This window comes from Lepidothrix coronata, unplaced genomic scaffold (genome assembly GCF_001604755.1).
Source record: "Lepidothrix coronata isolate B3197 unplaced genomic scaffold, Lepidothrix_coronata-1.0 Scaffold247, whole genome shotgun sequence".
In the NCBI taxonomy this organism is placed as follows: Eukaryota; Metazoa; Chordata; class Aves; order Passeriformes; family Pipridae; genus Lepidothrix; species Lepidothrix coronata.
In genome coordinates, this window is record NW_016690427.1 from 214,391 (window position 1) to 232,699 (window position 18,309).

Sequence of the window (18,309 nt, forward strand, 5' to 3'; positions counted from 1 at the left end):
TCATTAGTAATAGCATATAATAACTAAAATTGTAATAAATTTACAAAAATACCTTTAAATGGGTATAGTAGTGAGGTAGAAGTGAAAGAATGTAGTCTTGAAACACACTACAGTGGAAGGGCACAGCCCCACACTTACACCTGTCCACCTCTGGCACGTAAATAAGCTACGGACAGTCAAGGACGTGTTCGGAGCGTGCAGCGCGATCGCCGCCGGGCCCGGGGCAGGCCGGGTGGGGGGGCTGGCCCGCCGGCCCCGGCCGCGCTGCTCCCAATGACATTCCGAGCGCGTCCCGGTGTCTGGCGGCTCTGGCGGAGCGCGCAGGTGACACAGCCGCGCCCCGCCGCCCCAGAGACGGCTTCTCCCCGTTTCACCGGGAAATACTTGGGGAGCAGAGCCCCCCGTGGCCGAGCCCTCCGCAGCTGGGCGCGCCCTCGGCCGCAGCGCCGCCGCTCCCGAGACGCCGCCCGGGGTCCGGCGAGCCCGGGCCGTGCAGCCGGGCGGGGCGGGCGGCCGGCGCTGTGTCCGTGCCGTGTCCGTGCCGTGTCCGTGCCGTGCCCGCCGGCGGCGCTGGGCGAGGGCCGCGGGGCGGGCGCGCCTCCGCCGCCGCTCCCGGTGCCTCCGCTCGGGCGGCTCCTGGCGGCGGCGGCGGCGCTCGAGCCCCTCCCGGCCGGCGGGTTCGGCGGCGGCGGGGCCCGATGGCGAGACCCGGCGCTGCGTGCCCGCCGCCCGCCCGCCGGGTGATGGTGGCCGCCCGGGCGCTGCTCTTCTGGGCGCTGGTGTACAGCTACTGCGGGGTGTGCGCCTGCATCGCCGGGCTGCGGCTGCTCTGGAGCATCGGCCGGCGGCCGGGTGAGACCTTCCGCTGGGTGGTGCGGGAGAACCCCCCTGCCTGCCTCAACGACCCCTCCCTGGGCACCCACTGCTACGTCCGCATCAAGGTGAGGGCGCGGGCGGGGGGCGCGGGCCCCGCTGTGCGCGCTGCACCCCCGCGTTGTGCATGGCACCCCCTGTGCATGGCACCCCCGCCCTCCCTGCTGTGCGTGGGGTGCGCTGTGCATGGCACCACTGCCTGCCCTGCTGTTCGCAGGGTGCTCTGTGCATGGCACCCCTTGTGCATGGTACCTCTGCCCGCCCTGCTGTTCGCGGGGTGCTCTGTGCATGGCAGCCCCTCTGCGTGGCACCCCTGCCCGCCTTGCCGTGCCTGCTCGCCCACCTGCGCTCACACCGCGCCTTCCCGCGCTGCCCCCGGAGCGGTGCCGTGCCCGCCGCGCTCGCTGAGGGGCTTTAGGCCGGGCCCGGTCCGTCCGCCCCGGGGGGAAGCGGTGCCCGTCCGGGGTGCGGAGCCCCCTGGGTGGGCGGGTGAGGGGCTCGCCCGCCCTGGGTCTCCCGCACCCCGCCGCTCCCCGCGCCGCCTCTGCGCTCGCTGGGATTTGCTGTTTGGCCAGCCGCGCATCAGAGTCGCAGGGAAAAACACATAGTAAGAAACTAAGCGCTGTCCCTCAGGTTGTACAGTTAAAGCCACCACAGTTAATTTGAGTGCTTGTCTCAGGTCTCTACCTGCGATTTGCTCCTTTACGAAATGCTCTAAATGAAGTTGTATTATCTAGATTTCTTTTGCAGCTATAGGTGAGCAAAGAATGCACAGCAAATTTTGTCAAGTGCTATTTTTAATACCCTGTTCTCAGGGTTCTGTGCAGATAGTTTCATGCCAGGCAGTACTAATATAAATCATTGAGCCTCATTTTCTTATGATTTGCTTGTCTTTTGCTAGCGGTGTGGACTTTTTTACTTGTATGACATTCTTTTTTTCTTGTAGCACAGAGCAGTAAATTAATGGGCTGCTGGGGAAGTGAGAGGGGTGTGACAATAGTAGAAGAGCATTTGGGGGCAAATCAAATTGCTGTCAATATGACAGTCGATCACTCATTTCAGGAAATAAGAAACTCTTGCTCTTAGATAACAGCAGGCTAATGGTTTTTTTTCCAAACACACATATCCTACAGATCTGTTCAGATTTCAACAAAACAAAGAAAACAGTTCATTTCAGAAAAGATGGCAACATCCTATGTCTGTTTTGGGGGTGGAAAAATGGGGACAGAAAGCAGCAATTGAAAAGGTTAGATGGTTAGAGTTCAGGGTACATAACATTTAAACTGCTGCTGTGTGAGTGGTGATTGAATTTGTATGAGTAAAGGGGATGTCCTTAAAAGCAACAAATAGATTAAAATAACAGCACTGAGGGTAAATCCCTAGAGGACACTAACTGAAAGAAGCAGCATAGAGGAGCGATTGCCCACTACTCATTAAACTGAGAAGAGAAACTGTGGAAGGAAATTGAGAAACTTCTACTTTTTTAAATGTAAAAGGATCAAAGGCAGAGTGATCTGGAGAACTGTACAGATGATGTAATGGTCCTAAAATTTACTAGGAATTTATTTTACCTCTAAGGACTTCAAGTTCATTGGCATCTCAGAGGTGAAATATCAGTCATTTGGGGCAAAACTGAGCAAAAGTCCCTGTTATATGCATAGCAAGTATAAAAAATCCAAATAGTTCTCTCTTTGGAGCCCTTTTGAGAATCAGGATGTAAATTAATTGTTTTATAGCTGGTTAGTAACTTATCAGTGCTAAGATATCTCAGAACATTTGAAGCATCTTTGGCAATAAAACCTTTTTGTATGCATTTGTGATCCTTGCCCTGATATTAGCTCTTGATGTGCAGCAAAAGGCATGAGATTTTTCTTTCCTTTTTGAAATAGCAGAAACAGTGCAGGCTCTGACATTCATTCAGGAGCTGTACAACCTTTCGTCCTGCCATTTCCTTCATGTGACTTCTAAACAGTATTTTGTAAGCTAACTCCCAATTTCTGTATCTACTTCTGTGTCAGAATTCAGTAAAAACTCTGGGTCATAATCTCAGTTTGTTTAAATTCTACTGGATTTGACCTTGAGTCAGTGTAAGCTTGTGTACATCTATTCACTTCAATAGCATTTCAGTGTTCAGCCTCTGCAATAAGTAACTTGTCTGCTTGTAATTCTCATAAGACCCATTTTCTTAAAAGGTGCATCAAAACCAGTGACTATAGACAGTGCAGAAAGAACATTATAACATTAAGGCTTAATTTTCTGGAGTGATTCTGAAAACTTGAATAGTAAAAACTAGCAAAAACTACTTGCTTTCTAGTTACTTAATTTTGATTGCTTTTTGTTCTGAAGAATCCATGCAGTCCTTTATCATGCCAGAATGCAATGTGATGGTTTTAAATAGTTGCATAACCTTACAAGCTAACTGAAAGATTGAAAGTGCATTTAAAGTATACTGAGTCTCAAAGTCTTTCTGTAAAGCACATGACTGGTGTCCACGTGAAAGCAAGGAGTTTGCTTCGACAGTAACCTGCATTTCCCAGTCACGGAGCCAGGGCTGTGTCAGGAGCATTGTTGTGCTCATTGCTGGACCAGCACACACTCACACAGCCTGGCAGGTACCAGAGATAGTTCTCCCTGGGGAAAGCTATGGTGGTGAGGGTGTGGGATACTCAGCACTGCCAGTGTGTAGCACATACTGGCTCTCAGAAGCACAGAAGGCTTCAGCTTCAAAACTAATAATTTGAGTTTTTTCAGCTGCAATATATTGTTTCTTAGAATATTGCCTGAAACCATCATCATTCTCAAATCCCAGAATAGCAGTTTTATGCAGCAATAAAAGCACACTTCTTTTTCTCTCATTTTAGGATTCAGGGTTACGATTCCACTATGTGGCTGCTGGAGAAAGGGGTAAACCACTGATGCTGCTACTTCATGGCTTTCCAGAATTCTGGTAAAACTCCCTACATGATTTTCTTATATAAAAGAGGCTGCATAAGGTACCCAAGAGCGAACATCTCAACCTAAATATCCCCAGTGTGATCCATTATATATGTTTATGAGTACTAACTAATGGCATGAAGTTTTAGTAGGCAATAAACCACGGAAACATTTTTTTAACTACAGCATCCACAAAAAATTCCTGCAGACTAACACAAACCAACCATCTTTTTTGCATTTGCAATTCATTTTTCCCCAGGTATGTACCCTTTTCTTCAAACTTTGGGGAGGAACTGCTCATTTTTAACAAATTTCCTCTTTGGATAGCACTTGTACTATATGGATAAACTTATGAATTATTGCAGAGGGTATTAAAAGAAGGATAAGCAATATGGATTGCTCTGTTTATTAAAAATACTATACCTTAATTTTTAACTGAGGAAGGTGAAGAAGAACTATGAGTTCTATAGGCTATTGTGCAGCCTAATTTCAGAATGCTACTCAGGGAAAAAGATTCTATTATTAGTTTATCACAAGATGAATGATGAATCAAACACAATCCTAAATGTTTGTTTATAACAGTGAAAAGCAGTCATATGTCTAATGATTTAACCAAAGGCTATCATTGTCAGGTTTAACTAGTGAAGCGTGGCTTACAGAACTTGCTACCAAAAAACCAATAAGGGAATAAAGGAAGTGCTAATGCCAGTAGTTCAGCAAGTTAAACGATCCTTTTTCCTTCCTAAACTCAGGTAAGGAGCTAGGGTCCACTGTTGCAACTGTCATCTTTCAATTTGGACTAAGGTCATACCATGACAAACTGACCCAGGTAAAACAAAAGTCAGTTCTCTTCCCTTAGCAGCAATTTCCCATAGATACTAATGGCCTTGAGGATGACGGTGAAGAGTCATGTTTATGTTAAGGTAAATTTTCAAAGAAGTAGATTGTTCTAATAGTAAATTGCTATCTAAAATTATTAAAACTGCAAACTTTGATTGAAAGGACTGTTAGATGGAGCAGTGCATATTCTATGCAAACATTATGCGTACCTTGCATAAAGCATATTCTAACACAGGCAATGAGAGTGCAACTGATTTCCCCTACAGGGGGAATGGAAAAATTAGCAGTTTACATACATATTCTACTGAGATCAAGTATATTACTTTTAAAAAGCAGATAGCCATTCTTACAGTTTAGAATGGTGAGTCATGCTATAAGTGATGGCTAATATATTATATTATCTGACCATTCAAAAATTATGAATAAAAACCCTGTTATACAGGTCACTGGGACCACCAATAGCATAGTTCATATCACTGTTTTTAAAAATAAGACTACATGCTATGCTAATAGTCTGTAAAACAGTTATGCTACAAATACTCACGTTGGGTTGTTCATTCAATCACCAAAGATTTTTTTATGCAGGAATAGTGATTGTTCTGAGAGCACAAGATAAAATAACCACAATTTAAGAGAGATTTAAAGCAGCATCAAATTTGTACTGTTTGTCTAGGAAAATAAAAAGGATATGATCCACAGTCCTTAATTGTAACAAATCCTCTGCCTTCAAATGTCTCAAGATTATAAATAGGACAAATATAACCAAACAATACTGACCTTAGTGAGTGATAGAGAATGTCTGAACATGAAAGATCACTTAAGAATATAATGCACCAGAGCCACTAAGTGCTTTAGATGCATAAGAACTTGAAAATCAATACCAATGTTGTGGAAAGACAATAATAAAATATTTGAAATTGGGCACAACGTGTTGAGACAGCTGGGTACCTATAAGATTTGTGTGTGAGCTGCTAAATTCTGTACAACTCATCTTTTAGAGAGAAAGGGATCAAAAAGTCTCAAAATAGTTTCTATGATTGAACCTTATGAACATAGAAGCATTCGCAACGTTTCCAAATTCTGTTTGCAAAGCAGTTGTCCAATAGTTACATATCATATGTGGTAAAAGGATTTCTTCAAATATAAAACCTACCCATTTGGTAGGTCAGACATTTCGTGATTGATGGACTGTTGTGAAAACAGAAGATGAGGACAGCTCATAGACATCTTCTGAAAACAAAAATAGTTAATTTATTTATTTATGGGACTGGTTCTTTCTTCTTACTGAAGTACATAGAAAAGCTGCAACAGTTACCATGGCAAATTCAGCTTCCAAGTCGTTATATAATGCCTTTAAAAGATTCATTCCTGGAGATCTCAGCTAAACCTTATCTTTGCATTATATGGCACTGAAATGAAAATGTTTGACTGTTTTGATTATATGAATACAGATTTATATCATTGAGTGTACCTGTAATATTACTTAATATTACTAATAGGCTGAAGGCAAAGATCAAGTAGAAGAGCCAATGGTCTGATATAAACACTATTTGGATTAAGGTAGAATTCTGTGCATCACTGCTACGACCACTGATGATCCAAATGTTATGTATCCTTTATCTGAGACTGTTGAAACAAGCAGAAATAAAAGCTACCACAGCGGGATACAGCCACTATTAAATATGCTGAGAAGGATTCATGTATCTCTCTATTACAGTGTAATATAAGGCCATGTGTGTCTTGGTACTAGCTATTCTGAAATTTATCTGGTTTCAGTAACAGCTGAAGGGCAAATAGTTCTTGCAGGATGAGACCCACCATTTTCTTGTTATTTTTGCTTCATAACACACATATAATCACTACATACTGTTACAGAATGAGGAATAGCCCAGGCCTTTGCCCAAGTTCTTAATTTTGTATGTCTTTTCATGTGTGTAATGTTATCACTCTTTTCCATAGAAACACAAGGAATGAAATATTTTGTATACCACCAACACATTGAGACAGCTTGTTCTGGAACAGTTCTGGTAGTAAAGAGACACAGATGAAATATAAATCCCACAAACTTTACCAAATTCATTTGTTATTAATTTAATTTCTTTCTTCGGGTTATTTAGTGTATGAATTATCTGACATTGTTTTTCTGAACAAAAAAAAAAATCAACCATGCCTTGAGGCAAGTTTCCCTGCTCCATCAAAATGTGTGTGTCAGTAAGTCAGGGAGAAGAGACAGCTTTTCAGACCTTACATTTTGTTGATACTGTGGCTCCAAGGATAACACAGAATAGTCCTCTCTGTGCTCTGGTTTATGCCTCCTTCCTTTGCTGCAAAGGGACTGTACCAAACTCCAGAAATTGTTGAAACACCCCAGCTCTGGCCAGGCCCCCTTTCTGGCAGCTGCACTTCCTTACTGGCAAATTCAAGAAGGGAACAGAAAACTACTGCAGCCACAAAGGACCATCAGCGTAGCACAGAAAGGAAAAGGAATCTCATTGCAAAAAAAGCCATGCTAATTTACCCTCAGTTATTTGGATGCAAAAGCATTGAGTGCATTTTGATGTCATACTGCTTGACCTTATAACTCCAACTTTTTTTCCTCTTTGTTAGGTATTCTTGGCGCCATCAATTGCGGGAATTTAAAAGTGAATATCGAGTGGTGGCCCTGGATTTGAGAGGTTATGGAGAAACAGATGCTCCTTCTCACAAAGAAAGTTACAAGTTAGATTGCCTGATAGCAGATATAAAGGACATTTTGGAATCTCTAGGTGTGTTACTAGAAGACAACCTGCTTGACTCATAGATGACTTGATTTTCTAGCAAGAAAAACCCATAAAGATCTAGAACTGTTTTTTCTTAAACTGCAGTCTTTTTAATATATACACATCACAGATACATATAGGTATAAATCTAAGGATACTCGTATTTTATGGATTATTATAAATGAAAAAGGGTTGTTTTCTAATTATGATCTGTATGTCAGTATAAACAACAGGTAAAGATGATTTTTCCATCATGAGTTTAAAAAAAAAATCTTTCCTATGTGCTATGAAATTCAGTAGTACAAGCCTCTGGTCTTCATCCCTAAGAAAGTCTTTGCTCCTGGCACTTAGAGGATAATGTTTTGAATTAGCACTTCCAGAACAAAGAATTTAAATCAGGTGACATTTTTCTTGCACAAACAAGACAGAGTAAATATTGTGGGCTTTATAGAAATGATGAGAGTACATCTGCTGTATTAAAAAAAACCAAAAAAACTCTCCCAAAATACTACTCCTGCACAGTAGTCAGTTCTCCAGAGCTGAATCGCTCTTACACAACAGAGAGAAGAGAAGAACAGAAGGGAGAACAAGGGACACGCAAATACCCAGTGTAATGGTCTAGAGCCGAAGTGAGCCTGCAAAATTTGCCCCTTCAGTTCAGTTTGAAGTGTGGCTGTTTGGGCGATAAATTGTAACACCTGGTGAAGGGTATTTCCTACCAATAGCAACACAAGGGGTTAGATTGTCATTCTCTGAGTCATTTTAATTCCCTGGATACTCCAGTGATGGTGAAATCACTTACTTCATTTCATATGAAGAAATAGTAAAGCAGTGATTCCAGTTCTGAGGTTTGAATTTAGAATTTGCTTTGCTTGTGATGTTCGAGCATTGTCAAAAGATTGGGCAGGCAGTCCCCACACTGTGTTTACATTTTCCAGCCATTGCTGGTTTTGTTAATCTCCACAGTAATGCCGTGGTTATGCTTGAGAAGTGCTCTCAGCATAATTCAATTTCATAGGGATTTTTTTGATAAAGTATTTCAGAGGCTTGTTATCTTTGTTCTAACCCTAAGTTAAATTCTTTTGGAGAACTTGATTATATCAAAAGTGCTCCAAAAGGTTTATATTCAAGAGGGTTTATAAGGTGCTTTGACAACTCTGTCCAAATTTTATGTCAGAATTCTAGAAATCTTGGCTTTTATATGTTTCATTTGCAGTGTATGTGCTCAGTGTTCCAACCCTCAGTGAGGAGGGTGGTGGTATCTGACACTACAGTGTGTGTTCCAGCAGTGCTTAAAGAAGGAATAGTTAGACTTTCAAAAACTCGGTCGTTATCCCACATGACCCTTTTATTGCTGTTAAATACCATTTTTGTTGATGGAAGAATAAGTATGTGAATGTCAACAACTTTAAAAATTGCCAACACAACAGCTTATGGAGAAAAGCTGTGGGCCTACTAAGTATATATATATATATAGGTGTGCATATATATGCTATGTATATGGCTATGCAGTATAATGCCCACTTTTTGCATAATGGTGGTGTTGAGTGCTTAGATAACCACCCATATTCAGAGAAATTCATGAGGATTAGTTTTGTTCAGGAGGGGCTTAGCAGATCGCTCCATCTTTTTGTCTGCAGTTTCAAACTCCAAACTCTCTAAACATGACAAATGTACATGCATTATAATGACTGCAATTGAACTGTCTGTCTGACCCTGTACTGGCCAAGATGTAAACAGGGTGGCAGTCTGGACACTGAGTGACTTTAGGTTGACATGGAGGTAGTACAGTTAAAGTTTAATGAAGTCTAATTAAACAATTTTAAATATTTGTACATTTTTTAAGTATACCAGTGGACTATTTTTTCTGACCATTAGTAATGGAAGCAGGGCAGTACTGAAGTTACATTAATAAATGTGCTGAACCACCTATTTTGTGCAATAATGAAATCATTATTGTATGTGATAATTTCTATGGATACTAATTCCACTGAAATAAAAGCATGTATCTGTGTTTATGTGGTAGGATACAACAAGTGTGTGTTGATTGGCCATGACTGGGGAGGAATGATCGCTTGGTTAGTGGCTATTTGTTACCCTGAAATGGTGACTAAGCTCATTGTGGTTAATTTCCCTCATCCTTCTGTATTTACAGGTGAGTTTTACAGTAGTCTTTGTTAATTCAAAGTATCTGCACTTCCACTACGATTATGTTTGCTTTGAGAACCAACTACCTGCCCCGTTAGATGTTCAGTAGATAAGCTGCCAGTACTCCACGCTTCTCACAATCTGGGCTATATTTTATGAAGTATCATTTTATAATGTATTTTATCGAGTATCTGACTTTTGGAAGTAAATTTTTTGTAGGAAGTTGGGAGTGCTTGCAACAAAATTTACTGACTTTTTTAGTAAGCCTTGAAGGTCCACAAACATAATTTTCGAACACATGAATCTGTTTTGTTCCGCTTTGGCAGGATAAAATTCCCTGAAGAGAGGGGTGTGTATTGTATTAGACTTTGGTTAAGGCCTCACTGCACTATTAAATCTGCATAAACCAGCCTTTGTATAAATGTGACTCAGACATTAGAATTAAATCCCAATTTAGGTGACAAGCAATAATTTATGATCTGGTACAATATTCATTGGAAGACAACAGCCTTTTAGGCTACTTACTAGATGCTACTATACTAGTACTAGTACTAGTACCCTTACTAGATGTACTAGTACTGAGCTGAAACAAGGACTGAGGTGCACTAGCAGAATTTGTTGTGTGATAGACTTTGTCTACTACCCAGAATTACAAAACATTTCATATTATATCAACATTCCATAATGAAAATGAAAGTAGTATCTCCCTAATTTCAATTTTTTCAATTGCTGGCCTTACCCATTTCCATTTAACAAATCACCTCATTTCCCTAGAAATAGCTAAGACTATTCAGCGCAGCTTTAATTTTCATTTCAGTTGAATATAAATCAGACCTTAAAACACTGTAGAATCAGAACCATCCACATATGTTGTTCTCACAGTGTTTTTGGGCACCTTTCTAAGATACTAAAGAACATTTTGTCAGGTAGTAAAGCCACACTTACCCCAGGAGAGGTCTGTTCATCACATGAGGAAGTAGGAGCTTTTTGCAGTATTTTCACTGACAGCAGGAGCCAGGCTGTGGAGACAATTACATTTTATTACAGTATTTGTTTGCATATTTGTTGAAGTACAAAATCTGCTCTGTAGCTTGATAAATTCTCCCTAGATCAAATTTGTTCTACTGTGGGTTAAATGAAAATATACAGTTTATAAATAGTGGAGAAAAGTAAAGTTAGCAGTGATAGTCTAGCAAGGAAAAATGTAATGGGTAATGCAATTTAAGAATGGGTAAGATATGAATGTTTAGAAGATAGCTGACACTTCAATTTACATTGGTTTAAACCCCATTTTTATTCATTGTCAGAATTAATATTTCAGAGATACTTCCTGTGTTGGGAATGCAGTTTTACCTTCCTGAATTTGCACCTGTAAAGGATAAGTTCTAGAATTCCTAGTACCTGTACACATTGTGTGCTTGCTTTGAGGAAGTTAGATATTTGAATGTCAGTGTTGGGTCTTGCAACTCACTGAAGATACAAATTTACAATTTTTAAAAAAGAGTTAATGCATGTCTGTATCATTTTCTTTTGTTATATATGCTCCAGTGTCTTTTAAAATTACTTTAAAAAATCTTTAAAAAGTGACTCTATATAACCCTGATTACGGTTCTTGAAATTGCCAAGTAGACAACTGTTAGAAAAAATCTGTACTTCTGTGAACAAGAGTGATGCAGTCTTTAGAATGTCAGTGGATCATCATCTACAGATTTCTGTGCATCACATCATTGATGAGAGAAATACCTAAATATTTTTATTTATGCCCTTTATTCCACATCTGTGAAAAAAATGCTTTGGACTAGCTACACACATAGATCTCTAAGTGAAAACCTATAATTCGATTAAACTCCCCAATGCTGCTGTCCTCACTTAATCTTTGGCAAACTTTTGTTTTGCTGGCTGTTTATATTAACATTTATAAAAGAACTATGTTTTAATGGCCACACCATATATTTACTCCTGAAACAATAATCATCTTTTGTCACATAGCATGCTTTAATGTAATATTTTTAAAACATTCCTTTAAGTTTAAAAAATAGTAATATTAACAGTAATTTTGTTTGAGTCATCAGTTTTCATTTTTAATTCATGGGCATTTTTGTTTCAGAATACATTCTACGACATCCATCACAATTGATTAAATCTGGTTACTACTTCTTTTTCCAAATGCCATGGTTTCCTGAATTCATGTTTACTCTAAATGATTTCAAGGTGAGCAAAATGAATGCTCTTGTTTATATATTTAACAGTGAGTAATAGAATTGCCACCTACATTGATCCCTTCTGATGTAGTTCTAATTACTGGAAAAAATATGGAGCTTTCTGATTTTTCTTCTTAAGCTTTATATAAAGTAGGATATAAGTACATAGAGTTACTGAGATTAACTCTTGCACTTCTGGGAGGTGTTCAGGCACATAGTTTTAACCTCCAGCACTGCAGTGCATTACTCCACCTAGAGAGTCAGCCGGTTTTACTTGTGCCCATAACACTGGGACATAGTTGGTGCCTGTGGAACTCCTGCTGACTTATCTGAAGCTCCCATGGGCAGTGGGACATTCTCTTACCTCTTAGAGCCTGCTGCAGGGCAGGTAGACTGGGAGTCTGGCCATCACATTCAGCCAGGTGATTAATTCTGCCTGAGGAACCAAGGCCAGCACTTTGTGTAACCTTAAAAACCAAGTGCAAGCACATAGAAAGGGACAAAGCAGCTGCAGGCATACGCCTCCTACATGCAGACAGCCCAGTGCAGAGCTCCCAGTGCTGCATGCACACAGGGCACAGCCAGCTGGGGAGGTCATGAATCATCCTCCCTCCAGCCCTGTCACCTACTGGAGTCCATCCCCAAAAAAAAAGTATGTGCCTGTGCTTGCCTTTGCCTTTCATAGGTGGCAGGTCAGGATGCAGAACTCAGTAACTGGGTAGGGTAATATTGGCATTTGTCTGTACTTGATTATTCTGAAGTAAGTTACACTAGAAATAAGTTAACCATGTGCTTTACACATAGCTCTCTAAAAAAACATTTGAACCCTTCGTTGTATGTTCTCTCCCCCTGTCCAGTCACAGAAGGGAGTGATAGAGTGGCTTTGGTGGGTACCTGGCATCCAGCCAGGGTCAACCCACTGCAACTCTGAACATAAACAAATTTATAAATATGTATAAGTAGATTTTAGAAAGATATGTCCTGTTGAAGGAGAGAAAACACATTTTCTAGCTATCTTAGGTAATAGCTTTTTATTCTTCCTTTTGTAGGTTCTGAAAAGTTTATTTACCAGCCAGGCCACTGGAATTGGAAGGAAAGGCTGCCGATTAACAGCAGAAGATATCGAAGCTTATCTGTATGTCTTTTCACAACCTGGAGCACTAACAGGACCCATTAACCATTACAGGACTATTTTCAGGTCAGTATAACGTTCTCAGAGGAAAATATTTCTGAGAGTCCCCTGGAGCCCAAAAATGTTACTGCGGCTCCTGCCGCTGAGGCAGAGGGGGAGAACGGCAGCTCTGTTTCCGAAGCCTCCCCAGGTGCCGGGTGCAGGCACGGTAAGGCAGGTGAGGCCTCATGTGTTCTGTGTGGTGTCCATACAAAACAGCAAAACAACCAGAGTGCAGATAAGGAAAATTTTTGTTTCAAAATCTAATAAAGCGAAGGCCCTCCCTCATACACAGCACCCATGGCAATTCCATAAATCTATCTCTAAATAACACTTAAAAATTACCATCAATTAATTGTTTGCATTACAATTCATATTAAGTAATTATAATATCTATCAAGAGCTTACTATTAGATAATACTACAAGATAATACGGCATCCAAGTACGTGACCCTCACTTGTAACTTTACAAAACTATGTCTGACACCCCCTTTTTACCTACCAAAAACATGGCCAGAAGAGCTTTAACTCTGTATACTCTACTTATAGAGCTAACTTGAAGGACTGTATCAAGAAGAGTGGCGTTGAACTTGTTTTTCCTTTACTGTCCAGTCTTCAGCAGTGATAAACGTCCTGCATGCTTCTCTAACACAAGACCAACTTCCCCAATATTCTTTAAAATGACCATTCCCTTCTTTCCCTAAAGTCAGGCAGTAGATGTTTGAGGTAGATTAACTTTTCATTTCCCCTGATGCAAATTTAGTACCACCTTTATTGCTTTCTGTGCCATCCATGCTGTCACTGTCAGGAGAGCAATCAGCAGGGAAATACTGCAAGGAAAACAAGGATCTGAGCTAGTTGCTGCCTTGTACAGGCTAAGAGACAAAACTGGAAGGATACAGTGGAAAGACAACACCAAGCATGGATGACAGTGGGCAATAAATGAGATGGCCCTGCTGGAAACAGCACACTTAGTTAAAGCTACGCAGAGAGCAGTCGATGACATCAGCTGGGCTGTCCAAGGGCGCTGGAGCTGTGTGGCTGCACAGCCGCTCCCGGCCCGGCAGCTGCTCTGCAGGAGCCCCGGGGAAGGGCTAATGAGGAGCTGGAGAGGCGTGAGCGCCCGGAGCCCTGTTGGTTACGTTGGGCACAGCACCTCGCATCACTGAGCGTGCACATTAACCAGATGCTCCTCTGACAGCAACAGTGACATGCCTGTGATAGCTGAATGGCTGTGGGACTCAGATGAAACAAATCTTTGATATGTTTAAACTATTTCAGGCCTTTTCAGGCTCAAAAAAAGTCTAGTATCAGGTATTAATCAGAAAGTATCTTCAGAGCTGTTAATTCCTCTGTGTGTTTTGTGTGTATGTTTGTGCAGTGTTTGCTTTATTTTTCTAATGAAAGTATACCCGTAAGGAATTCAGAGAATTTTATTTTGGCTGCTGTCAGCCACGATGCAGAAGGCTTTGGACTGGAAAGAAAAGATTAGTCTTCAGCTCATTCAGTTCTTGCCACCAATTCTGATGGTCACACTTTGTCACACCTTACAGCATGTGAATTCTTAAATATTAAAACTGGATTGAAATTTTCCCTTTCTCTCATATGAGTTGTTAAGCAGCACTTGGATGCTAATGACTTGTATTCACCACAACTCCCAGTGGGCTGGTACTGGTGACCTACATGTTAAAGGTTACCAACTCATTACTATCCATTTAGAGTTTCATTCTTCAGAGCTTGATTTTTCTGGAAAATTATTTCCAAATAGATGATTGAAATAACCTACTTCCATCCTTCACCAACACATCATTTTATAAATAGCACAGCAGCCATTCCCTTCACTATACTTTAGATTCAAACACTTTGAGAATAAAAATCATAAAGCTTTTCTGTCATGCTTGGTTAAGAGAGATAGGTACAGAGATGGAGCTTGAATTTCTTCTGATATGCTATATTTTTAGAAAATGGCATTAGTTCTCTTACAGCAGTTAAGAAGTACTTCACTATTTGTTTACAGAAAAGCTGTATAACAATGCTGTATGAAGGTTTGAGTCTGTTTTTCAAAGGCTTTAACACTTAAGGAGTGGAACTTCTTTCTAAATGTGATATCCGCGTGTTAATTGTTATTAAAGGCAATTTCTAGAAATTTCAGGCATAATACAATTTCCCATATTCCAGACTGAAAAGACATACAGTGTAGCTCATAGGTAGTGAAAAATGACAGGTTGTTTATGTATGCAGCATGTGTAAAAAAGCCTGGTAAACTTTTTATCTAAGTAAGTCAGGCTACAAGTCTTGCAAGGCACAAAATAGGAAACCCTACAGTAGTGAAAACATCACACTTAAATAGTGAAAAGATCCAGGATACTGGATTTTAAAGGTAAAAAAGTTAGTCTAAATGCACTGAATGAGATCATTAGATTATCAGTTTTTAAAACTGGTACTATGAATAAGCTATGGTTCAGTGGCTGAGGTCAGGGTGTTTGCAAAATGAGATTTAAATTTACTGGTAAAAAAGGAATTTTAAGAGTTTTCCTAATTCATCAATCAAAATGAAATTAAATTATCATTGAAAGTGATCTTTTATTAACATTTTTGGACATAATGTGTAAGTAGAGGAAGAACGTCTTCAAAGCCTCCACTTCTTTGTCTTATTTTAAACTAATGCAAGTCATCTTCTTTGTCTTTTCCTCTTTACAGAGCATAATCTCTTAACTAACTCCTAAGGTTAAAACTAGTACTTAAGTATGTCATAAAAGTTTGTACAGAAAATCTTCTTTATACATTACTGGTTTAAAATATTCCTATTTGTGCATTAATATAATGAAGATTTGTATCTGATCAGATGGAGTCTGTTTTGAATTGTCACAGTCTGTTACTATATGTGACTAAAATTAAGCAATTCAATCTTAGATAAATTTTTCAGCATCTCTGAAAGAGATGTGCTGGAATAAATTTGGGTGGGTTAATGGTGAAATAGTCTTCACTTTCGAGTTACTTGCATCTTTCTTAATACATGTCATATAAGGTAATATTTATTAAATATTCAATTCCAAATAATTTTATTTAAAAAATAATCTTTTTACTGAAAGTTTAAGTAGGTCATTGTGATAGTATCATGTTTATTATAGTTTTACTTTCTAAGGGCTTTTCTTCAGTGTTCTTCAAATGTCTTATAATGTATTTATCCTTAAACGCTTTCTAGTCTGAAAAAACTCTGGGTTGTGATGTGGCAGTTTTAGAGAGATTATGACTTCATGAAAAGTAAATCTTTAAGAAACAGTTTTCCTTCACTGCATGTAAAAGATGTAGGTATGTAAGTCCTAGGCCTTCAAAAAACACTGTGCTGCTTTGCAAAGGGAACTCTGAAGCATTTTGAATGTTGCATGAATTTCATAGAGTGAATGTAACTGAATTCAGTTCAGCATTTCAGACATCAATGTTCTATAGAACATCTTATTTTACAAATATTTTTATTTTCAGCTGTACTCTATGATATTTAATTTTTAATAGGTCTGAAACACTCTAGTTGGTATCTTCCATAATATCCAGCAATGGCAGCCTGCCATTTGCTGGGCACATATTTTTCAGTAAGGTGGTATGGCTGGTGTGCAGTAAATAATGCAGGTTCAGAAACTTGCCATTTATCAACCAAGGGAAAGCAAGTGACCTACAAATTTCTGGCCATGTTGTTCCACATTCCCTTTTACAGAGGTCATGGGGCTCCTGAGCTGTGCTGAAGCATCTGTCATGTTCCAAAAATGAGACCTCTGTTGCAATCAGCTGCTGATTAGAGACCTGTTACATAAAAGTACCTTCTAACAATTTCACCATCCTTAAAACAATTGAAGAATTTTAAGTCACAGTGTTTTCTTGGTATTGTAGGAGATATCTTGAAACTTAGAAAGTCTGCAATGAGATTCAATGCATTGATTTCAAAAGCTATGTTGACTAAAACATGTTATAATGATTTTTTGTTAAAATAAGACCTAACTAGGTGTGTTTTATTTTTAAAGCTGCCTACCTCTGCAGCACCATGAAGTCATCATGCCAACCCTGCTGTTATGGGGAGAAAGAGATGCATTTATGGAAGTTGAGATGGCAGAAATTACAAGGATTTATGTTAAAAATCATTTCAGATTAACTATTTTGTCTGAAGCCAGTCATTGGCTCCAGCAGGATCAACCTGACATAGTGAACAAGTTGATATGGACCTTTCTTAAGGAAGAGACAAAAAGAAAAAGAGAATGACTGTACATGTTTTAAGAGGTCTACGTAAAAGCTCTTCAGATTTAAAACCTAATTGTTATCAGGGCCATATTTCCAGCCTGCCTTCTAATTTGAGCTCTGTTAGAGAAAAGTGTTTTCATTGTACTGTATATTTGGACACTAATGTTACAGCTAAAAGAAGTGAATTTGAGAATATATGATACCAACATTGGTTTTACCTGTATACTTGTATTTTGCACATAAAAACACCTGCCTTAAGATACATATGTATTTGTACAGAAAGAAAATCATGGAAAGTTGCTTGGTTTTGTTTTCTCTCTTGCTTTACGGTTTTAATGTGTGGTGCCTTTTACAAATTTATAATGAAACAATGGAGTGGTGCCATACTGAAGAAAGTCACGAGTTTTCATTCTAGATTTGCCTGAATTTTTTTAATGTATTTTACCATTAAACAGTAACTAACTCTTTTTATCTATATTTTAGCATACTGAACGATTGAAAATTTTCTGGGGTACGTTTCTAGTCTTTAAGTGAATAATGATACGTATCTTGTTGTATTGTTGAATGCAGCTGCTTTGTGCAATGTGTTTTTCTTTCTTGACTAAAAAATGGGAAATCTGTACACTCAACATGTCTGAACAAGAAAAATGGAAAATTAAGATATAACATGTATCAAATCCACCTCTGTCTAATAAAATGCAACTTACACAACTCTCTTTATCTGACTTCCTGTGGAGAGATTTCTTGCTGAAGCTTAGAACTGGGTTTGAATAGCTGAAGTGTCTGCCCAGTGTGCAGCCCGGACACCCATGCTATGATTGTTGTAGTTTCTTGAAAATAATGCCTAATTGTTGGCATTATCCTTCCTGTGTGAGCAACTACTGTTCTTGTCTCCAAGAACTGCTGCCCAGCCCCTGTGTTTATAGGGACGAAGAGACACAGTCATTACGGAAACAGAGGGTAGAATTAACTTGTGTGTGATGGCAGGAGGGAAGAAAACTGGATGCTAACTAAAAAGGAAAAAGAAGCACAAAATATGAGGCCGCAGAATCGGTGAGTCACCTGCCTGTTGGGTTTCCAAAGCCTCTTCCCAGCTCGACGTGACCCTGCAAGGAAGGACCAAGCTGTGCTGTCTGCCCAGTGTCAGTTCGTG

The 18,309-nt window shown here is 39.9% G+C and overlaps 1 protein-coding gene across 1 annotated transcript; it reads left to right on the forward strand.

The window, feature by feature from the left end:
- The first annotated feature begins 698 nt into the window (after window positions 1–698).
- EPHX4 (epoxide hydrolase 4) lies at window positions 699–18,124 on the forward strand. Its single transcript, XM_017835053.1, has 7 exons — window positions 699–941; window positions 3,735–3,820; window positions 7,255–7,412; window positions 9,433–9,561; window positions 11,662–11,765; window positions 12,805–12,953; window positions 16,943–18,124. Exons 1-7 carry the CDS (start codon window positions 699–701, stop codon window positions 17,175–17,177), a joined length of 1,104 nt encoding a protein of 367 aa, XP_017690542.1. The 3' UTR covers window positions 17,178–18,124.
- Window positions 18,125–18,309: the final 185 nt, after the last annotated feature.